At 36.1% G+C, this 25258-nt stretch overlaps 1 protein-coding gene across 8 annotated transcripts in view; it reads right to left on the bottom strand.

Annotated features, from left to right (window-relative positions):
• Nucleotides 1-23244, bottom strand: part of SPAST (spastin) — a 39096-nt gene extending 15852 nt beyond the window's left edge. Inside the window, exons 1-7 of one of the 8 annotated variants that reach the window (XM_039326994.1) lie at nucleotides 22399-23239; nucleotides 17069-17152; nucleotides 12267-12350; nucleotides 5608-5703; nucleotides 2814-2992; nucleotides 1020-1153; nucleotides 621-714 (exon numbers count right to left, since the gene is read on the bottom strand). In XM_039326994.1, the coding sequence (XP_039182928.1) occupies nucleotides 621-714; nucleotides 1020-1153; nucleotides 2814-2992; nucleotides 5608-5703; nucleotides 12267-12350; nucleotides 17069-17152; nucleotides 22399-22786 (1059 nt within the window). In that variant the 5' untranslated portion in view covers nucleotides 22787-23239. Of the gene's footprint in view, nucleotides 1-620; nucleotides 715-1019; nucleotides 1154-2813; nucleotides 2993-5607; nucleotides 5704-12266; nucleotides 12351-17068; nucleotides 17156-21307; nucleotides 21390-22255; nucleotides 22278-22398 lie in introns of those variants that run through there. The other 7 variants (XM_039326993.1, XM_039327001.1, XM_039326999.1 and 4 more) reach the window with 7 other exon arrangements.
• Nucleotides 23245-25258: the final 2014 nt, after the last annotated feature.

Genomic DNA, 25258 nt, shown 5'->3' with positions numbered 1-25258 from the left:
TTTCTGATCCAGCTCAGCAAGTTCACTGGCAGAATAGAAGAGCAATTTTGTCAGTTCTTCCATTCTACTGTAGATTCCTAGAACAAAAAAATCTGGTTCTAAAAATTGACCATCTGGAGAATATGGAAGAGTCAGTGGTAGGTGGTGCATATGAAGAGATGATTAAAATTGTTTCTCTTTCTCTCTTCGTAGGAAAGGAGGATTTTCAGCATAATTTCATTTAGAAATTGATGATGCCAATTGGAAGGACCTAAAACTGTTTTAACTGAAAATATAATTATGCTTTGTTTAAACTTTACTACTGAAGACCTAGCAGCCTGGATGTATAGTAGGGGAGTAGATAACATTCATTTTAGCTCATTATTGAGCATGTGATTAATTTCTACTTATTAATCTATGGAATACAATCAAAGTATTGGACCAATAAAAGCTTTTACTCCAGCATTTAATTATATACTCCAATTTGACTTTGATACTCACAAAACTGTGAGTAATAATTACACATTAAATAGATGCAAATATAATAAGTATACATGTTACTTGAATACATCCAAAATGCTAAATTTAAAAAAAAATCCATAGAAGATGCAATAAAACAAGCCATGAAACAGATTGCTTACTTCAGGTCTAAGTGATGGAAGGATAACAATTTCTTGCAGTGCCTGTTTAGCCAACTCTTGCCCAGCAATATCATCAAAATTGACAGATGGCCCACTAACAAATACAGAATAGTAATTAGTGCAACAATGGGTTTCTCATTCTTCCAGAGTGCAGCTGAGTATTTCACACTCTTTGTCTCAACTGATTTTTTTTAAAGAAAACCCCTTACAGTTAAGAAATTATTCTCATGTACTGTATATTAAATATTATTATTTTTAAGAATATTTTTATTTCTTCCAATCCAAATCTTAAACAGGTGCAGAAAAAAATATTACTTGCCCTGAAAATAATTACACTTGATATTTACTCAAAAGCATTCCCATCCCACCATCCACCCATAAAATACCGCTGGCACTTACCTGTCTACAATTTCATTGAGAATAAGATTAGCAAGGTTACTATCCACATTTTTGAAAATCTTCGTGTCTTTCTTTTTTCGTACAGCAGATGAAGGAGTAGAAGGCTTGGTGGTTCTATTATTTTTTGGAGTAGCCTAAGAAAATGATTATTTCAAATGTATTTTAATATTATTGCGAAAAAAAGAATTAGATAGCAGTTTCAGTAATCTAAAGGAAACAAATTTCCATTCAGCATCTGGCTAATCAATTAAACAAACCTTTGATATGATACAAGTGAACTTTACTAAAAAAAAAATACAGGAAAAACAATTAATTAAATGTTGCAAAAGATTAATGAAATATTGATCATGTGCCATAAAGGTAATGTCAATTCTTAACAACCATATATATTTTCTCTGTGGTAATATAACATATTGTTATAAATTCAGGAAAGGAAAGAAAAAAGAGAGCATAAATATATAATAGAATATGGAAAGGAACCATTATAGTAAAATGCATAATTATTCTATAGATAAGTAGAGTTCTATATCTCTAAACAAAAAACCTATATCCCATATTATTTATCAAAGTTTTAATTGCTTTTAAAAAACTAATTCTTTGAATAAATAAGAGACAAAATGTAATAATCCTTCCTTCCAATGCCTCACATAGCATGCTGATAAAAAGTAAAGGTAAAATCTGTATAAGAACTCTGTATTACCACTTTAAGATTATGGCAGTGATATTCTAAACTATTTTTTTCTACTTTGAAAATAATAAACCCAGAAGAAAATAAACTCAGTATCACCATATGCACTTTCTAAATCTATGGTTTTAAAACTGTCAGCAAAATAAATTGGAATAGTTGAATTCTTAACTATCCTTAATAGTTCTACTAAACTGAGAATAAAAATCTCTGTGCGCATCATACAACATTGGCTTTTTATTAATTTTAAAAATGACAAATTTTAGCTTTTCCAACAGAAAATTGTCCTACATTTTTTATCATTTTGCTTCTTCTTCTCCATATATTTTTTCATGCCAATATTTTCCAGGCATCTTCTTGCAAATACCCATAACCCAGAAATCATTTCTCACCCCTTATCCTTGGAGCAGTTTTGCAACCCAGTTGCCAGCTTGTAAAATATGAGCAGAATCCAGCTATTTCCAATGGTAGAAGCCTCCCATCGGCAAAAGAGGGAATATATACCAGGGGTCTGCAACCACCAGTCCGTGGACCGGTACCGGGCTGTAGCATGCCAGCAACCGATCTGCACAAACAAGCAAAGCCCCATCCGTGGGATGCAGGCAGCACACAAAACCACGCACCCTCCTGTCCATGGAAAAACCTCTCTCCATAGAACTGGTCCCTGGTGCCCAAAAGATTGGGGACCTCTGCTATATACTAAATTCATTCTTCCCCTTATTATTTTCTGTCAAATCACTGAAAAGTATTTTTCTACTCTTATAGAAGATATATTCTACTGCTAACAAGAATGACACAAGATACATCCACAACCTCAATCAAAATTAAGAGCAAAATAACATGAAGTAGTCTTTCTTCCTAAAATGAGTTTGGGATTACAAACTTATACAATTCTCTTACAGTAAATCACATCTTTGCTCCATTACTTCTATGGTATATTCTAGATAACAGTCTCTACCAGCCTTTCCTAGTAATATCAATAACTGAACTTAGATTTTGTTGCATGCAAAACATGCCATTTATAAAATTCCTTAATTTTGAATTGCAATTTTTCTATTTCCTAAATTGACAAATATGCAATATACTGTATATAGAAGCTAGTGTCCTACCTTCTGAGTTGCAGCTGAAGGAACTCTAGGTGCAGAAAAATTAGAAATTCCGGTATAACTAGGTGTTCTTTGGTGCCCAGAAAATCCTCCGGATCCAGCCTTTGCCACAGATTTTGAACGAGGAAGTGAATTACTACTGTGAGACAATGGATCCTTCTTTTTCGGAACAGTTCCATTTTCTACAAAGAAAAAGCACAAATATGTTACTACGCAAAACATTCAAGTCAACTAGTTGCACATTTATTTATTTTTAAATTGTTACCATCTATCAATTTAGTTGATTTATAAGACTGATTTCATAAAACAACTCTAGGTAATAACATAGGGTTAAATCTCATAATACAAAATAAACAATAATATAAAAACACATAATTTAATGTACTTATCTTAGCCATTATAGAAAAGTGGATAAACTCATTATCAGTGTGAACAGATCACCTCTGAAACATAATATGATTTATTTTAATAACGTTGCTTTCTGTTTGCACTGGTATTTTGTAAATTTTATTGAGGAAGCTAAGCTTTCTAAGTTTTATTAGAAAATTTTAGAACTAAAGCTATTATTATTTCCTGCAGGCATAGCCAACATATCTAAACACTGGGCTATACTATGTATACTAAAAATGTCCAAAGCTTAAGAATTCTTATAGTTTTTAAAAAAACAAAAAACTCTTAGAATATTTATTTAACTTTGACCAGGCAGCATACAAATATTGCAGTATTCAATCAACATGAATTTAGAATGAAAGACAGTACAGGTTATCTTCGCTTAACAATAACAATTAGGACCACTGAGAGAGACATCACATGGCTGTGACTTGCAATTTTACCGCTGGCTTCTCCATTGACTCTGCTTGTCATAAGCTAGCTGTAGAGCAATCAAATGGTGATCATGTGATTGTGCTATGCTGCAACAGTCATAAACAGCCACAGGCTGTGAAGCACCAAATCTCAATCACGTGACTACAGAGATATTGCAAGAATCATAAGTACAAAGACCAGTCATAAAGTTATTTTATATAATACCATAGCTTGGAATGGTCGCTAAACAGAACAGTCATTAAATGAGGACTACCTATAATCAAAAATTCAGCAGAAGAATGTACATCTACAGAAGCATAAAAATAAAGTTATAATGTAACTATGAAGACCAATATAAAAACTCTAAAGGAATATATTGTCTCACTACTTACATACGTCCCATTTACCAGTGACACATGGCTCCTGACAGATTACTGTCTTGAGAATGCCTCCTTTGATGGCAAAAGATTACCCACCCCTGACCAATGCAGTGAAATTTTGGATCTAAGTGGAATTAAATTAACATATATGGACTTTTTTTTACCTAATTACATTTTCACTATTCTAGATTATTTGATAAAGGTTATCAACAAGAAAGCAAGCAGTTAAAATATTTCTGAATACATCTTAGAAAGTTAGATTCACTCTTCACTTAACATTATGCACTTATTTATCAAATTTATATGGTCACCCAACTCATGAGAAGTGACTCTGGCTAGTGTACAACAATAAAATATATATTTATAAATGAATATTTAAAAATAAACAAATCAGCTTTAAAATGGAGATAATTAAAACTAAAAATGCATGCAAAATATGTAGCACCTCTCCAATATTTTCAGAATGAATCATAAAGGATTAAAAAGTATCAGACAAACCAAGCAACAATAAAGTTGTCAACATTATTTGCTTTGATATCTAAAAGATGGCAGCAAAGACACCATGTAAGATGCCTAGGAAGAAGACTCTATCGGATGGATACTAGAGCCACAAGAGTAACAAAGAAGTTTATATTAATGTCTGTGAAAGTTATAGAAAAACTAGGGCTTAGGACACCCGGCTCCAAATAAGAGTTTACATTCTGTTTTAAAATAGTGAAAAGACAAAGTACTAACTAGATTTCCAGACAAGCTTCACCAGACAGTGCAGGAGTGGATAACTAAAACTTAAAAGATGCTCACTTGTTGTAAGCCACTTAGTTACCTTGAACCGTCAAGATGTGCAACAAATAAATTTAATAAATAAATAAAACCATGCAATAATTATTTTAAGAGTACCCAGGAAACTGGCTCATCTGGCTCAAACAGTGAAAATATTACACACCATTGAACAACAGAATTTGGGTTTTGGCGGGAGGTGGATGACCATGCATTGAACTTAGATACAAGTGTATGTTAAATAAAAATATTACAGTAATATTAACTGGACCAATGTATCATCAACCGGCATTCTAGCCAAAATGGTTGATGTCTGCTTCGCTAGGCAACCATTTTCTATTTGTGCTCCTGACAAGATCTTCTGTCTCCTGGTCTTTGTACAAGCCCACTGTTGATTCTAAATAACATTTTAGTATTTACAGTGCCTCACCTGACCCAAGTATAAAAATGAGATAGAATATTTGCCTGTTTAGTACATATCTCTTCAATACTATGTATATTATCATAATATCCAACTCCCAATTCGTTAATGATTTTATACAATGATTCCTTATATGTTAAAAGCACAGCCAATGTGGATTTCAAATAAATTTGGAATTTGAGATGTGATAAAAGATACTATGTAATAATAGAAAATACCCATAGCTCCGGTTTTAGTTTTTGGTAGTGGTTTGCTCTCCAAGCTTGTTTCAATTTAGTTTCTGAATGTTTCATTACCAGATTAGGTAATATAATCAGTAGGATTTTCTTGTTTTATTGCTGCATATTTTGTTTTGATACGGTAGATATGAGAGACATCCCCCTAATTAATTAGGTGCTGGGAAAACCAAACCCACCTGACTGGAGATGTCCATTGCGGCATACCAGGTTAGTATTGTCACTACGGACTTCCATTTGCAGCTTGGGAATTGGCTTAACTGCCTGCATCTTCTCTATGCAACAGAACAGAGGGAGGAAAAAGGACAAATAAAAGACAAAAAATGAACCAATGAAAGTTATGTATACTTAGTTGGCTTGATTAGGATTAAAGTTACAAAACTAATGTTTACAATGTTATGAAGTCAAATCTGATTAATAAAATACAATTTATGTAAAACTGTGAACTGCAGTCCATAACTGCGTAATTAGAAATAGCAAAGAAAAGAATTAGTGGGGTACTTTAAAATCAATGTGCAAAGAATTATGATGAGTTCTACATATCATCTAAGACAATCTACAACTTGTTGGTTCAACCTGCAGCTATATCTATACTAAATTTTGTTAACAAATATTTGTTTATGATAAGTATTTCATTTTAAGCAGCTAATGTATATTTGTAATCTACAGGTTATTTCAAGTTGCTACACAATTCTATAAATAAGAGCACAAGAGCCCTCCTTTTTGATCAAGTGAACATTCCCTAATTATTAAGTAATTGTTACATAATTGAAATAAAATTACTACTTTTCTATCAATAGGATTTAGCACTGCATTATAACAGAATTAGACAGATGAAGCTCGCAAGTGATCATTAAAAAATTATAAAACTTCCACTATTCCTTATACTACTTTTAGTTATCAGTTATAATCTTTTGAAATGAACAACTTATTAGATATCATCCTGAATTTGACTGTCAGCAATATTTAGATTCACAAATAACCCCTTTGTAAAATCATGATCCTTTTCTTTTTTTAGAAAACAGATCAATACCCATCTCTTTTTTTACTTCAAAAATAAAACTATTTAAAAAAAATCAATAGCTCTTCAATACACATTTAATAAAAAATGGCATTCCGTAATTACAACTTTGTCACTATTTCAGAACAACCTAGATTCCTTTTTGATACTATCATATATTTTCACGTAAAAGGGTACTGCAATATACCTTTAACTAAAATAGGCATCACACAAAATAGAAATTCAATTTTTAATATATGCATTTTTTGAAAAAAGATTCTTACTCAGCCCTTCCTAAAATATTAAATAAGATGGCCAAAGTTTAAAGAAACTGAAGACTGTGATATCTATCTCATATTTCTTCTCTATGGTCCTTTCTTGTATACTATTACACAACAGTCCATAGTCAAAAAGATGGCCATTTCATCACATGGCAAAGACATATGTATACAGAACATTTATTCCATAACATCTACATCAACCTTTCTCAACTTGGAGTCTGCAAGAGGTCTCTAAGATTCTGTAAGACATCATGATTGGAAAAACATTTTTTTTTAACAAATGCAATGCTAGCATTCATAATGATGGGGATTTTTATACATCACAACTCAGCTTCTGGCCCAACACTTTGCTGTTGTTGTAAATGGTGACAAATGTGGGTTGTGTAGGTTACAAATAATTGTATTGTGAACTTTTCATAAATGTTTGTGAAAAATACTTGTTTATGCAGGGATTCATTAAGATCTGAAAATTATTTCAAAGGTTTCTCCAGAATAAAAATTTTGAGAAAGGCTGATTTAAGACAATTCATTAAGACTGCTAAATCATTTCTAAAAGTTGTATAAAAATTATACTTCCTTTATTCAGCTCGAGGGTAAAACACTAGTTTAGAGCTACTGTTCATATGCATGAAAAATATAATCAGTAATGAAAAAATTCCACTGCCTTCATGCTTATTTCAAAACATAATTCACAGGACTCATATTTGCTTACACATAAAATCTTGACCTTCCACAAGAATTACTGATAACACAGCTGAGTAGAAATAGAAACTGGGCATATTGCCAATTATATACTATGGATAAGAATATTAGTAGCAAAACCATACTGTACATATATTTTCAAGCTACTTTTATTTCTAAGTGCTTTCTTCCCTTTACAGATCCAAACTGTTTATTAAAGAGCTGGGAAATCAATGAAAAGGACAGGATAACAGCTGAAGAATAAATGAAGGAATTTAGGCCATAGATCAAATAGATCTGAAGATCAATTTGATGTTTAATATCATGGTGGAAAAAAACCATTTATTCCTCTACTACCCCATTATATTTACACAGAGCAGAAAAGCATTGCATTTCTCAGTGTGTGACATCTCCTTTGAAGGGAGCCAGAACATATTATTCTCTGTAGTTAAAACTGAGAAGACCCACCTGAACTGAATGAACATCATTGCTCAGGAAGGTCTTAGAGATATAACCTGTACAATTGCTTGTATTGCTTTGGCTTGCACATCACAAGAATGCAAATGGTGTATGGCAATATAAAAACTAGGAACTACCTACTCAACTGTCCTCAGCTTAAGAACAATCATCAGTACCTCTTTGTAAATGTAAACAATTATCAGTATCTCAGCTTAAAGCAGTGGTTCTCAACCTGTGGGTCGGGACCCCATTTGGGGTCGAACGACCATTTCACAGGGGTCGCCAAACAAGGCTGTCCACCATTTTTTCCCTTTTCTTTGGCCACGCCCCTGGCACACGGTGATGTATAAGTGGTTGGGGGTCACCACAGCATGGGGAACTGTATTATGGGGTCGCGGCATTAGAAAGGTTGAGAACCACTGGCTTAAAGGAACTAATAAGATCTCTATTGAAAACACTCATTTAACCTGGGGAGATCTGCGCAAATATTGAATAATCTGAAATATTCAGTTTTTAGAAAAGCGATTGATCAGGTTGTAACTTTCTCATTCAGATATATCTTGATGATTCTAATTATTTGGATCAATGGGTTTTCAATAAGAATATGACATGAAACTACTTTGATGATGTCTACAAACTGGATGATGCAGCCTTGTTAAATCTCTTGGATCCTTCAGTGGCTTTCAGACTATTTAACATAGTATTCTTCTACTTCATCTGACTGATGTGGGCCTTGCAATATTCTTTTGCAATTTCCAGTAATTCTGTATAGGCCTAGTTGAAAAGGTAGTGTTGGATCACTATCTTTAACAGCTAAATCATTAACACTAGAGTCCCAAATAGTTGTATCCTGTCCCCTATTCTGTTTGGTATCGTCCTGGAGAGTTTCAGAGTAAGATATCATAAATATTACTTGGTGCTCCCTATCATCTAACTCCAAGAAAGTAATTGAATTCTGGAAAATGACTTGAATGGGCCAAATAAGCTAAAATTAAATCCAATAAGAGAGGGTTTCAATTATAAACAGAACTGAAATGTGGGACTGATGCTCAACCTTACTGGAAGGCAATACACTGTCTAAAAGCAGACCAACAGTCTGCAAGTACTATTTTATCTTCTAATTCACAAGTGACAAAGATACTTGAAAAGCACCCAGAAGCTTCAGCTAGTATAGAATGCAGCAGTGTAAACAACTTTGGATGCCCCTAGGACACAGGTCGGCAACCTGCGGCTCCGGAGCCACATGTGGCTCTTTGAGCCTTCCCCTGTGGCTCCCAGCCTCCTCTGCCTTTGCAGAGAGAGACAGAGACAGGCAATTGCAGAGAGAGACAGAGACAGAGAGAGGCAATTGCGCTTCCCTGCTTCTCTCTCTCTCTCTCTCTCTCTCTCTCTCTCTCTGTGTGTGTGTGTGTGTGCGCGCGCGCGCACTCACAGCATTCTCTGAGGAGCTGAAAAGCTTACTGGGCAGAGCTCCTCCCTTTGCTGCGTCTCTGCAGGAAGCAGGAAGGGCAGGAGATAGCTAGCTAGCCCAGCTAGGCTGACTCAGGAATTCTGGGAGTTGAAGTCCATGTGTCATAAAAGAGACGAGGTTGCTTACCCCTGAGCTTGTTGGACAACAGCTTGAAGCTTGCCAGGTGAGCAGCAGATAGGAGGGGGGGGGGATAAAGAGAGAGAGAGGGGGGAGGGGGAGAGAGAGAGGGGGGGGGAAGAGGAGTGGCAGATCAAGGGCAGATAGAGAGGGAGGGAGGGAGAGAGACAGAGAGAGAGAGAGACCCTTTTGACATCTAAAATGAAGATAACACTGCATATATCCTTTTTTTACCTTTGTGTGTATGTAATTTTATTCTTTTAAAGCATTCTCTTGGTGATCATTGTTTTAATAGTATGGATATTCCCAAGAGTCATATTTTTACTTTTATTTTTAATGTGTGTGTGTATGTATGTGTGTGTGTGTGTGTGTGTATGTATGTGTGTGTGTGTATACATATATATATGTATGTATGTATGTACACGCACATACACACACACACACACACACACACACACTTATAATAAAGGTAAAAAAGGATATATGCAGTGTTATCTTCATTTTAGATATCAAAAGGGTTTTGCGGCTCCCGGTGTTTTGTTTTTGGTGGGAAACGGGTCCAAGTGGCTCTTTGAGTGTTTTGGGTTGCCTACCCCTGCCCTAGGATGATGCATGTAACACCTCTGCTATGTGAGCTGAACTGAGTGCCAGTTTGCTTCTGGATCCAATTCAAGATATTGGTTAAGACCTTAAAAACCCTACATGTCATGGGCCCAGATTACTACAAAACCATTTTCACCCTGTTATGTTGGCCTGTCTCACTTGATCAGGCAGGGAAAGTATGCTGTGGATCAGTTAAAGAATGTTGACTGACAGGATCCAGGTAGAGTCTTCTCTGCCTTTGACCCCACCCTTTGGAATATCCTCCCATCAGAGGTAAGAGGTAAGGCAGGCTGCCACTTTCCTGGCCTTTTATAAATGCTTGAAGACCTGGTTCTGTCAACTCAAAAATGCTGGGGTATATTTTTGCCTATTTATCTTGTTAGAAACATTGTATGTGGTAGCCTTTTTATATCTGTAACAGCAAAACCAAACAAAGTAGTATCCTATAACACCTTAAAAATCTAGCTAAATTTCTATCCTTTGTCATGGCCGACACTTTAGATTACTCCAGGCATCCAGAAAAGAACAACAGCAATTGGAAGCCTTTCAGGAAAACACTAAAGTTATATTCTATAAGCCCTGTGGGGAAAAAACTCACTATTATCAAAGCTGCAGGTACAGGAAAGGGTGAGGAATCAGCAAAGGTACAATCCCACATCATAGGATTATAATTTACCTTTGAAACCTCATACTTAACAGCAAGTTATTTTAATCCAATATAGGTTGCAGCTGCCCAACATTATTCTTGTTAAAAAGTTTGTTTGTCATTGGCTATCAAACATGTATTTTTATATATTTCTATCTCACAATTTTTCTGACCACAGTCCATGACATTTAGAGATGCAATTTTAAGCAAACCACAAACACATACACATACACAATCTTATTGGCACCATTCCTCCAACCTTAAAATGTTGTGCTCCTGATTTCATTTACTGTACTCTAAGGATTCCCAATCTTTTTAGCCTCTGAGGTACATTTGAACTTTGAGACACTGTTGAGCCCCACAACAAAATGGTGGCTATGGAAGCCATCTAATACAAAATGGCAACTAGATCTACCAGACTAATTACAAAAGAAATGTCCAAAAAATAATTGGATAATCATGAGAAACACATGGAGAATGCACTACAACTGTTTGAAAGAACAGCTAGGAAACCTAAGGAAAGTATCTACTGTATTTTTTTAATCTATATTTCTCAGTTAACACTGGCTTCCTAAAACAATCAAAATAGCTAAAGAGATAGTAAGTGGGATTTACAAAATCATAACCTATCTGATTTAGGAGCTTCATCTTTTCTAGGTAGGAATTCTATGTCCTTATTTCTCCTAATAAATAAGCAAAGCCAAGCATGCTATCCCAGCTTCAACCCTATGAGATGTAAACTATGTAATGTGGATAAATGATTTAACAGCATTTTCAAGAAAGCCAGCAAAGAATAAATTAGTTTAGATATTGCTATCCTTAGAAATCCACAGCTAATTATGATGACTGAAAATAACACGTACTGATGATGTGATGATAAAACCCAACCCTTATTTGCATCCTAACTTTTGATCCAAGTAGGTAAATTGCAGAGCTTGCCTTGTGAGTTCATTACTTGTTTCATTCCTGGCCCCTTCGGACATTTTTGCTGCTGTCTAATTTTATTTTGCTTCAATTAATAAATGCTTTGATTTAAAAGATTTCAATTTATGATAATGTGTCACTGAATTCATTAAGTATTTTGTAAATGTCTATGTTCACGAACTAATTTCAGGATTATTTTGTTCAACAATTTACTGCTTTTCCTCAAAGTAATCTGCAGTTAAAACTTATTTAGCTTAAAATTTGGCAATATTTTTCTCTATGGGTTTTCCTTTTAAAAAGCACTTTATACTATCTTCCATTAATGCTAATTCTGCACCAGTTGCTTCGGCATTTCAAAAAGCAAGTTAAGTTCATGCTGCATTTTAAAAAGTTTTTTGCAAAAACAAAAAAACAAAAAACCCAAACCCCTCACTAGTTCTTCAGCTTCCCCTTTAAAATACCAGGAGGCCAAATTTTGATAGTATACTTGCATCTCTAAACAAGTACATTGATACAAAATGAAATCTATTGGTGAAACATATGTTTCATTTTTTAAAAAAATAGTTTTAAATCATTTTTCTCTCCATCATTAATAAATCTTAAATATATACACTATCAGTTTTACAATTTTCTAAAGTAACAACATTAAGTAGTACCTAACAGCTGCAAACGGTCCTTGGCCATTGCCAAATTTGTCATCATTTTAGACTGGAGGCGACGAGCTCGATCATAATGGTCTCCTTAAAGAGAAAGTTAAATATTCAGCAAATGTATAATAGCAATATCTATCGTATACTCCAGCAAAAGTAAGTAATTAATATAAATGGTAACTAATAAAATAATATAACAGTATATCATACTGTACCACTTGGAACAAATGAAACTAGAAGCAATAGGTTTGGCAAAAAAAAAAAAAAAAACCCTCTAGGATGCTACTACAATTACACAGGGTTCCAAACTACAGACTCCCAAAATACTCATATGAAAATACTATGAGTTTTAGAATTCCTTTGGAAAAGTGATGCATTATGACTACAGATTTGTAAATCTATGCCAATATTCTGCCAGAGAAAAGTACTATTATCTTATTAAAGACTATTCATTTCAAAGAGTAAATGATTATTTTTAAAGCATTTTTAATAAAAATCAAAAGTATTTCAAGGTGTTTATTTGACTGGATCTTAGCTTTGTGTCATAAATTATCGAAGTTAATTATAATGTGTTAACTCACATTGTAATTTTTATACAGTACAGTAACTGTTAATTAAATATACATTTGTTGCTATTTTAATACCAGGGAATCAAACATGATCCAAAATTCTGACTTTTATGTTACCCAATTTTCCCAGCTAAAACTATTATCAGAAAAACTCACTAAAGCCATAATAACTAAACCAAACAATACAAATATAAACTGTATGTTCAAATTTTTGATTCAGCTAAACAAACAGCTGCTATGTACTAAACTTAGTCCTAAAAATTTAGCATTAGCTGTAACTTTGAAGAAGACTTATTATTTTTTGTTTCTATGACTTCTCCATACAATCCCTTTCAAAAAGGACATGATATAAACAATGATAAAAGACTCAGATATTCAATAATTATTCTATAATTATTATAATCTATCCAATGATCAATATCTAATGATCAATTTCAATATATGTAATAGCCAATCTAATGTATCTAGGCAGATTATCTAATAACAATCATTAAAATCATTAAAAGCTTTTTTAAACACTAAAAACAAAAAGAGTAGCAGAATGCAGCACAATTAATCAGTTGTGCAGAATAACTATAAAATATAAAATACACTATTGCAGAATAATACAAGTAATAAAAAATCAAACTGAACACAAACTATAGAAATTCTGGTATAAAAAAATGAAGGTTTTCCTTGACAGCAAAGCATAGGAACCAGACATAACTCCTTGCAAAGTGCTTCTAGAACTCTACAACAGAAGTCTCTACCTCATTTCACCTATCAGAGAAACACGGAACGATTGATCAATCTAAAAGCATATACAAGCGAGAAAATTCTTTTCCCAAATTTTTCAGAGGTTTAAGGATCGAGCCTCAAAAAATTGAATTGGATATACTATGTAGAAACAATAGAACAGCCAATGCAGTAGATGAAGCACTGATATTTATGTATTTATTTATTTACTTACAGGACTTGTACAGCTCATATCAACTCATATACATCTTATACATCTCATATACTGTAATGATTCTGATGATTCACAACAATAAAAAAGCCAAAAACTAAAGTACTCTTCTTCCCAGGTATCAGATTAAATAGCCTCCTAGCTCAACCTTCATCCTAGCAGCCTAGTTCAAAGCTTGAGAGAAGAGCCAAATCTTCACAGCCCTCCAAATAGCTATAAAGATAGGCATCTCAAATAGGATTTCAAATGGGAGACTGGGCTGGGGCAGCCCCCAAGAAAGCATATCTCCAAAGTCCTGCCACGTGGCAACTTTTAAGGGAATGGATCTGGAGTGCCCCCATCCTATCTTAGTAGGACAAGGAGATACTCTCAGGAAGAGGTAGTCCCATAAGGAACCTGGCTCTCTACTGTGTAGCGCCTTGAACTGCAACCAGAAAGCAACTGGGATCCAGTGCAGCTCATGCAGCAGTAGTGCTAATCAGATAAACTGTAGGGCACATAAAACTGCAGTGCCACTGCTTTCTGAAGCAGATGCACTTTCCAGATAGTCTTCAAAGAGAGCCTCATTTAGAGTGCATTGCAGAAATCCAAATGGGAGGTAACTAAGGCATAAGTGGCTGTGAGCAAGGCCTTTTAAAACCACCCAGCTCCCTCACAGAGGGACTCTGAAATGAATATTTGGTGCACAAGATGAATTTGGGCAAGGGCCACACTGGTCACATTTGCTATCTGCTCTATCAGCAGGAGCCAAAAGTTGAAGAAGATCTTCAAATTGCGCACTATTATCTGTCTGGGGACTGTTACCCATTGCAGAGTTTGAGATGTCAACTCTCCTGATTCTAGGGGGTCAAAAATCCACAACCACTCCGCTTTGCTAGGGTTGAGTCACAGCCAGTTTGTCCCCATCCAAGTCCCCACAGCCTCCAGCCATTGAGCCAGCACCTCTAAAGCATAATTTGCCCAGCACTGGCTAATGGAGGTGGCTAATGGAGTAGATGACACCCCATCTCCTTCCTGTATGCACTTTGCTCTCTCCCTCTTTAGCCTGGTTAGTTTTATTTTAATTGAATTTTAAATTTATGGTCTTTATTGTTTTAATGTTTTATAGTGCATTTTAATTAAATGTCTGTAAGCCCCTTTGTATGGGCAACATACAAATTTAATAAATACATTGGGACAAGATATACAATTGGGTATCATCATCATATTGATAATTCCAAAGACCCTGCCGGCAGATGACCTCCCAGTTGCTTTATATAGATGTTAAATAAGAGAGAGACCCAAGTCCTGAGGCATCCCATATAACATGGGACTACGGCTGGACCTCTCCATCTGCAAACACCACCTGGTACTTGTCATGGCAAAACAAGAACCACTACAAAACAGGTCATACACTGTGTCACCAATGCTGTCTCAGTACTATAGGCCAGCCTGAATCCTGATGGAAAAGCTATGATATGATATGATATGATATTAGCCAATTCCAATTACAACTCAGCAATTTTATTTTGGAACAGGTTTTTTTGTTTTCAAAATTATAAGCATCATAGTAATCCAGTTTTGCCAAATGTATTTCAATTTTTATGATTATACACATTATAGCAATAGCTGGCCCTGCTGAACATTACAGTAGTCCTCAATTAATGATCACACATTCAGCAACCATTTGAAGTTAGAACAGTGCTAAACAAATGGTACTTACATCCAGTCCTTGAAAATCTATCTGTCCCTCCACACCCATAGACACAATTCAGAAGCTTGACAACCGGGTCTTACTTAAAACAGTTGCAATATCCAGTTGTCACTTAATCACCATTTGCAATCTTCATTGCCAGCTTCTCACAAGCAAAGTCAATGGAAAAGCAGGCAGGGAAGCTTACATGCTGCACCCACTCCTTTTGCTCCTGAGGAGCTTGATTAGGAAATTCACATTGCATAGCATGGAACACATACCTCCAGCCACATTCTGTAGTGTGCACCTACCAGCCCAGTTACATTTGTACTAAGCTACAGTATCCTTGTACTCATGTCACAATAGCTACCTGTACACTCTTACACTCTGGAGCACCCACCCACCCATCTGCACTTGTAAAACAGCAACTACCCATCCATCCCCACCTGGTTTATCCCTCATCCACCCACAGGCAATATAGGATATGAGACTTCCTGCTGTCTTCCTCACTGACTTTACCTGTTGGAAGCTGGTCAGGAAGTCACAAGTTGTGGTCAATTGAGGTCCTCACTTAACAATCTGTAATACTTGCTTAATGGTAGCAACCAGAATTGCTGGAATTGCCATTGCTAAGTGATGCAGTCATGGGACATTGTGCTTTACAAGCATTATTGCTTAGCAATGGAAATTCTAACTCCAATTGCTATTGTTAAGTGAGGACTAATTATATATAGTACAAAATACAACAACTCCTTAATGGAATTCTTAAAGACTAAGGCTAGTTGATAATTAAATCAGTACCGTAATAGGAAAGTCACGTTTCTTCAAATGATGCTGGACTACAATTGTAATCATTTCTGAACATTGGTTATTATAGTTAGGATTAACAGGAGTTATAGTCCAACATGAGTGGTTAAAAGTTCTTCAATCTTGAACTAAATAAGGATTGACACGAACACCTGAATTTAGTCCAATTCTGATTGACATCTCAACAGAGATATATTAATAATATAACACATCCAGAATTTGGAATAATTCAAATTTATTGTACAGAGAAATATTAACAAGGAAGTAATAAAGATTGCCAAAATTAGCCTCTCAGTGAACAGCTATTTTAATAACGGTTTGGTGTGTAATCACTGAAGAAAACTTTATATGCTAATTTTGCATTCAAGTGCAGGTCTAACCTTGCTTTTCATCAACTTGAAATCTTCATTTTTATACGAGTTTGTTCAAGGTCCTGGTGTGACATGAGAAAAGTGTGCACTAGAAGGCAGGACTTCTCAGTGGTTCTGTATACAATATGAAATATACTGCCCCAACAGCATACCTGGGCACCTCTCCTCTAACATTTAAGATGCTACAAAACATCTTTTTTGTATCTAACCTGAGCTAAGAGACCAGTATGTCATTTTATTAAAAGGCGTGCATTTTATATAAATGTAACTGAGATCACTAGAATGCTTATTTATTATAACTGGGTGGTACATCATTTCTGAAAAAAAAATAAATCCTATGGATTTTACAGATTTCAAGATTTCTTCTTCCAAACTGTCTATTCAGAATTTTCAAACCATATTGACAGCTTTTCTCCTTCATACAACACTAAAAATGAACTTACCTTGACCAATAACTAATATAGCTATTCCTTTCTCGAGTTCTTCAATTCCCTTTCTATACCATTCAACAGCTTGTTCCTTTTGTCCTGCTGGAAAAAAATGAGTTCAATTATTTTATTGTGAAAGAACATCAGATACTACACAAATCATAAGTATCTGTACCACAATAACCAAAATTTGAAAGAAAATATAAACACAACTACTCCAAGTAGTCTTAGACAAACATTGAGAAACTTAAGTAACTTTCTCTTATTAAAACAAAGATATGCAGAAAAAACAATACTTTAGAATAAATTTGATCCTCCTGTAGTTTGCCAATAAAAGGTAAATGCTAATTTTATAAACAAGATCTGTTCAATTCACAGGATTTTAGTAGACGATCACATCTAGGGTAAATTGTCCTGTACCAGACATCACTATAGGCATGGGTCTGAAGTCCATCTATATAATCCAGAAATCTTGGATTATGGTGAATGGAAATCCAGAAAGGAACAAGACAGGGGTGTCCTTTATCCCCTTTATGACTTAATCCAGGGTTGGAACTGTTAAGTAGAGATATTAGATAAGATAACAGAGCAAAAGCACACAATTAAAAACTACGTGCATTTGCTGGCAATTTGGTATTGATTGTGCAAGACTCTCTAGAGAACATTGAATATGTTACGAGAAAGATCAAAATGTTTGGAGACATGGCGGGTTTAAAAATTCACAGCATTTTAGTAGACAATTACATCAAAGGTAAATTATCCTGTACCAAACCTCACTATAGGCATGGGATTTAACTGAAACATGTTAAACTGGTTATTGTTTAAAACAAGTGAATAATAGTAGCATAATGACTATATCAGACTAGTATTACATCAGAATCAGTGAAAGGCAATAAAACATAAATACAACACTAGCTAAAAAGTATACAGCTGACAAAAGTCAGCACTACAGAGAGAAAATAAAGCAGCTTACCATGCTACCAACATGAGAAAAAGTTTACAGTTGCCATTTACTTCTGTACTTTCCTAACACTTAAAGAATTATGCACAAACCCACATTTGATTCTATTCAGTATATTACAATATAAAAACTAAAGGAACACGTATGTCTTTAAAGCACTTAAATATCTAAGTTTGGTCATAAGCTGGTTCTAAGCTTAGGCAGTATTTCATATTCTAACTTAGGAAATAAGTAGTGCCCAACTTCCAAAAATATTTCAAGGCTCAGAGAATGTTAAAATATTCTAACAAATAAACTTAAAAATAAAAAATCATTTGAGTCCAGCAAAGATGAAAGGTTGAAGACAAAACATCTAGTGCCAAACATTCATTGATGCACTTTGGTTCCAATTACACCTGGTGCCTAATGTGTTAGTGATACTATCTGTCATTTATTTAAACCATTAAGTCCATGAAGTCACTAAAAGCATTAAGATTTGAGTTTACCTTAAAGGATATTTTTTATGTGGGGCAATATAATAGCATTAGATAGTCCCTTAAACTCTGAGGATAGATTTGAATATTAATCTAATAAATAAACAAACCCCTCCTATTTTTTGTCAAGCAAGAGCTTTTTTATATTTCTCCTTCTCACAAGTTAAGTCAAGATACCACTGTTACATTAATTCACAATACTCTCACCTGATATGTAAGACATGCTAAGCTATATAGCAGTTCAGACTATTGTACTATAATAATCTTCCAGAAAAGCAAGAGATGTGGATGGAATTGAATCTCTACAGTAGATAATTATACTTCCTGAACCTTCCCCCCCCCCCATTTGACAGTATTGGTTAACCACTGGGGGGAAAAGAGGGAACAACTCAACCTGACCTCAACTAACTATTGTATAAAACAACACTCAGAAATTACAGTTGCCAGCCCTGACAAGCATTGTTGTACAATAATCAAAGTAGACAATTTGCAAAAAAAAAAAAATTAAGTTATGTTTAGTCTATAGTGCAAATACAATTCTTTTATCATTAAAGGAATTATTAACGTTATGAAGCAAGAAAATTCATTCAGAACACGGTCACAATTTCTTATTTTTCTATCTGTAGCTATAAATTCTTCATCAAAACAATATTTGTATATTTTTTCTGTGACCTCAGAAACAATTTTATTCCATCACTACTACTATCAGACATAATAGATGTATTGCAGCCACCTAATCTGAGTGGTTCACAACATATGAAAAATACAATTAATACTGTTAAAAATCTAACAGCCCAAACAGATCACTTATAACAGTAAAAAACACACAATGTCTTCACAAGTACTTTAGTACCAGATCTGAGAATGGAGCTAGGTCCATCAAGAGAGTTAACACTGTACATCTCTCTACTGGGATCCTATTCCAGAGGACATGGGTTGTGACACAAAAGGCACGCTTCAAGATGACAATTGAAGGAACTAGATGATAGCCTCTCTGCCTGAATATACCAGGTAAGCAGAAAATATTGGAGACAGGCAGTACCATATAATTTATCTATAAGTTATGATTAATATGTTAAATGAAACCAAAATCCAAAACTTTTTCCACACATGACTGCAATAAAAGTATGAGGATATTTCATACAACTTTTCAAGATATTCAATTTGATTATTTGAGAACCAGATGACAGATTGTTCTCTTCTTACATTTGTCACTGAATATAGATGAACATGGAGGAACAATCATTTCAGTAGTGGGATGTATATGCATTAGGCAGTATTTTTAATCTTAATTTCCATATTACTGTTTGCTATCCTTATGTTTACATTTTTTTCTTATTTCTGTTAGCTTGCATATTACAATAAATATTAAATAAAACTCAGAATATTTTTTTCATTGCTAGCATTCAGGTACCACACTATAGCATCTTGTCCTAAAACATATGAGGAATATGTGTAGAGCTCTCAGAAGTATTTTTCTTCTTGACTTTAGTTCAAGAATTAAAGGGCAACTTTAGACCTACTAGAATAAGAGAAATTAAGTCTTCTGATGGGTTAAGACAGGGGTATCAAACTGCCAGCCCATGGGCTGGATGTGTCATGGCAAAACCGCGCCCACCCTATTGCCGGCAATGGAAAAAAAGTCACAATACGTCGTGACACATCACATGACGTTGCAAGTTTGACATCCCTGGGTTAGTAGTTTCCCTCTAACACCAGATTTACATGTGTGTCTGTAATTGTCTTTAATCTCTTTATAATTACATTTATATAACACCTGAGACACATGCTTAGTAAAAATCAAACATCATTGACAGATTGGACCACAGTTTCCCCATAAACAGAGATCCAAGAATGCTTGTGATTACAACCCATTAACCCATAGTTAATCATGATTTACTCAATTTACCATAAACTAACCACAGTGGCTAAATATGAAAAAGGTTAAAATATGTACATATTGTAAGCCTGTATGTCATGCAGACACAGCCAAAGAGACAGGAAAATCATTACTGCTGTTAATGCTTAATCAAAATATTTCTCCTTGTGGTACTGTGTAGAATTAATTGAAGTAAATTGGCTGCTACATACAAACAACATACTATTGTTGTAGAATAGAAACAGGAAAACAGAGCAGAAATTTCCATCAACTTCTGAAAGTTTTAATTTTTTAAACATAGACATGAAACTCAAATTAAATAAAACTAAATTACTGTCATTAATAGAGCATTTCTATATTTATTAGCACATGTATGCATGCAGGTTCAATACCTGGCATCTTCGGTTTGTAAATCTTACATAAAGATGATGTGGCAAATTTTTGTTTGGAGAATTCTTGGCTTTCAAATAAATTACTATTGGACAATAATTAACTAATGGTCTGATTCAGTGTAAGGTAGCTATCTGTATTATTTTCCAACAAATTAATTTGGAAAGTCTCACTTAGAAGTAGGCACAAGAATACAATGCTACAAGTATTATTATTTAACCATTATTCCTTCCATTTTGTGTGTTATGAACTGCTTTGAATATATTTCACAGAAGGCAAAAATGAATAGATCTAATCAAGGTAGTGATGCTGATCAAAATTGACACATCAAGATAGCTTCATGTATTCCAATACGAATGATTTCTAGCAGCGCATCTCACAAAAATCTACACATTTGCTAAGTATAGAATATTTAAGCATTTCTATAAGTGGGTTTAGCTCTGCCTCAAACTTTACTGTCTGTAAGCTGATATTATTTACAATTTGCAACTGACAAGACACAACTTGTACCATCCATACTCCCAATATTAACATACTCCTGTTTAACTTACTGCTGTACAGCAACCCAACCATATAAAGGAAAATGCCATTTTGGATAATTTGCCTCCATAACTCCATCATTTTACAGGAAAGTATTTTTCTCTTCTGTAATGCTAGCCATAGTCAGTTTGGTGTAGTGGTTAAAGCATCAGGCTATGCTTCTAGGCCACATTTAGGTAGGAAACCAGCTGGGTGACCTTGGCCCAGCCTCTCTGTCAGCGCTAGGTAAGGAGGCAATGGCAAATCACTTCCAAAACCGTTTGCCAAGAAAACTGCAGAGATTTATCCAGGCAGTTGGCAGGAGTTCAAAATCAAGGGAAAGGCAGCCCTACATCCCCAAAAAACCTCCTGCCAGCCACAGAAATATAATACCGTAAACTATAAGCCGTAGAGTCACTACAGAGGAGATTAGCAGGAATGGATGAATAAGATGCAACCTGAACCTAGAGAACAAAGAGACTAACCCAATACTGTAGCACAAAGTCTCTTTCAGATTCATAACAAAGCCTCCCTCACATGGGCTCCACCCACAAGCCCTTCCTATCAACATCTTTCATGCAGAGGAACCCTTTATGTGGCTGTAACACGGGTCTTCTCGGCGTGGGCAATTCAACCCTTGCAATCCCGGCCCCCCTCCCGTTGTACACCTGTATACAGGTGTACATCTCTACTTTGCCCGGATTGCGCTGTTAAGGTTGTTAACGACGTTAATCGCTGCTGGCACTCAAAATCCGGATGGAAGGTCCCTCTCTGCCGAGCCCGAGATCGTTCTTGCCCCTTCAGCCCCCTTCGTCTTGCCCTTAGGCGTGAGTCACTAACACAAGCGAAGCGGCTCTAACGCACAGCCATATTAAAAGTCAAGCAGGTGTTCGGGTCCTAGTACTGTATACCAATGCCGGCCGTCGCTTCGCCACAAGCCAGAGAGCGAAACGGAGGCTATGACAAAGCAGAAAACCGACCCTGCATTTAGACAAAGCAAGCGTGAGAGGGGCCGGAAAAAAGGAAGGCTCCCCTTAACAGTCGCGAACTTCGCAGCCTTCCCGCCGTCTCCCTCACTCCCAGGAGCTTGTCCGCCGGCCCTGCCCGCTTTCCCCAGACTTACCCGCCTCATCTTCGTCGATGCGCAGAGCCGTGGAGATGCACTCGAAGGCGCGCTTGTGACAGGTTCGAACCGACTCGGGCGTATCGCCTGCTCGGCTGGTGCTCTTGGCGGCGGCCATCAACGCCCCGCCTCGGGAGAGGCGCTCGCAGAGCCAGGCGAAGAGCAGCCCGAGCTGGAAGGCGAGGAAACGAAGCAGCGCGAAGACGGCGAAAAGCGGATACGAAAAGTAGTAGAGATTCCGCTTGTGAGGAGAAGCCACCGCCGCCTGTTGGCGGTGTGGGGCGGGAGCCGGGCCGGCGGCGGATGAAGGGGAGGCCCCAGCGGCCCGAGTCGGGGAACTGGAGGCGCTTAAGCCCTTTTTCTTCCCTCTCCCTCCCGGAGAATTCATTCATCACCACCGTAGCCATAACCCGCTGCCAGGGACTGACAACCACCTGCCAGGGCCTGCCATACCAGAGGCTACGCCCCTTTTGCTCAACCCCACTATCTCATACGCGCGGACGGGAAACTCTACGTAGCGAGCTTTTCTGAATAAGAAACCCCGTAAGCGCCTTTTGGAGGTCTATTGTTAGTTAAGAAGTGTGATCACCGTCAGAGCGGAACGCTTCTTTTCACAAGGAATAGCGGAAGTTTGGGTTCCGCTCCACATTAGGAAGTTCGCCCTTTCTGTGAGAGCGATGCATTCTGGGTAATGTCGTTAAAGAACGTTTGCATAATGGGAGTGAGAATGTTTTTCCTCGTGGTGTCTCGTCAGCTAACCCTGGAAATGTGGTTGGATTGCAAGTTCCTTTCATGTTTTCAAAATCAGCAAAGCTATACGTTGCATCGAACTCCGTGACCTGATTTGCATATCCCAATAAATAGTAACGTGGTTGCTTTGGGCTTAATATTGAAAGATGAAGGATTGTTATGTGTGAGGTATGCCGTTATGGTTTGGTCCAGGGGTAGGCAACCTTGGCTCTTTTATGACTCGTGGACTTCAACTCCCAGAATTCTTGAGCCAGCTGGCTCAGGAATTCTGGGAGTTGACGTCCACGAGTCATAAAAGATCCGAGGTTGCCTACCCCTGGTCAATGTATCATTGTAAATATAGTAACTCCTATTTAGCATTATGTTTAATTTTAGGCTACTTTGCCATTCTTTTCTTTCACTGTATGTTAACACATAATACAGTATTCTAGATGTGGCCTAGAAAGTCAGGCGCTGACTTTGTTTGCTACCTTTGCAAAGGCTTTTTTGCCCATCCCAAAATACAAATCAAGTAATTCAGGTGAAGCAAAAAGTATTTATTAAGGGTGTATGTGTGTCAGGTATTTTTATAGGGTACAGAAACAAATGATACATAAAGTATATGGGATACATAAGAAAACAAGTGATCAAAGAGTAAAGTACATTGATTACATGTGAGAATAGAACAATAGAAAACATTGATTCTCCATAACATTCCACAAATGGCAAATTTATAGGTTACATTATTTCCTTTTCCAGCTGGATTTATATTTTCCTTAAAACTTGCAATTGTATTAAAGGAATATGCTGAGAATATGCTCTCTATTTAATTTATGAATAAGCTAGTTTATGAATAGGCTATTTTTGCAGATTAAAATAAAAGAAATGGCTTTAGCTAAAAAAATTGATTTCAAAAACAGGCATGGATGTCATATTAAAATGCTAATATCTCTCCCATTAAAAGGTTAATAATGAAGCCTAAAATTCTAAGTAGCATAGAGATAAAATAAGAGTTCGGTCTGGTTAGTACAGATAATTCAAATCTCCAGATTTGTATAGTTGTCAGTTACTGCTATGCTACTTCCAAGTACTATAGAAACAACTACTGTACAGCAGTTAACACTGCTACATCTATCACCACCACTTCTGGTTATTACCACAATATCTGGTAGATTGGCTAGTATCTGCCTATCCATATGGATCTGGAAGTCCCACAGGATTTTAGCCCTGTTATTTTCCATGACCTTCTGTGGAATCTCCCATCTGGACTTGGGAGGATCTAGTCCATACACTGCAGATGTTCCTGAATACAGTGCCAGCTACTTGGTTATGCTGTTCAGTATATGCTATTCCTGCCTGCATCTTACACCCTGCCGCTATGTATTGGACTGTCTCTGAGGCCTCTTTATACATTCTGCAGTGGTGGTATATATAGCCGTACCAAGTAACAGCAACATCAGGAATAAGGAGTATAAGGAATTGGAGAAGTACCAGGACCTGAAGGAGGAAATAGCAAGGAGGTGGAAAATAAAGGCCAAAGTGCTCCCAGTGGTGGTAGGAGCACTTAGGCTGTAACTCCTGGGCTGGGAGACTACCTCCCTCAGATCCCAGGAACAACAGCAGAGTTCTCTATCCAGAAGAGTGCAGTGCTAGGAACACACATATCATTCATAGGGGTAAGAAGGCAAATATATATCATGTATCTCAAGTGTAAAGGTAAAGTTCATCTCCTATTGTTTCTAACTGTAAAACCATGCTGCAACAAAATGCAGTCAGATTCAACATCTTGTAGGCCCTATTTCTCTTGAATCTGTCATCACATCTTAAACACCTGTAGTGATAGAAACACCTTCAAGGTAGGACAATTTTTCTCAAACTGCTTTTATATATGGCACAATTTACTCTTGACTAAACAAGACAACTTTATTCTGATGTACAAAATTACATTTTTATTACCTCCCTCTTAAAACTATTGCTGCAAATCCAATTTTCTGTAAACTCACTGAATGTCATAGGACTAACTTTTAAATAAACATGGCTAGAATGAGAAAGAAGAAAGATAGCAATCTGTCACACTGACTCCTTGAGCTTTAGGATTATATTGTCACTACTGCATCCCAGTATGCTTTCT

The sequence above is a fragment of the Crotalus tigris genome, unplaced genomic scaffold, assembly GCF_016545835.1.
Source record: "Crotalus tigris isolate CLP2741 ecotype Arizona unplaced genomic scaffold, ASM1654583v1 scf7180000024349.2157984, whole genome shotgun sequence".
In the NCBI taxonomy this organism is placed as follows: domain Eukaryota; kingdom Metazoa; phylum Chordata; class Lepidosauria; order Squamata; family Viperidae; genus Crotalus; species Crotalus tigris.
The sequence above is the reverse complement of the archived record's forward strand: the minus strand, read 5'-3'. Positions and strand labels throughout refer to the sequence as shown.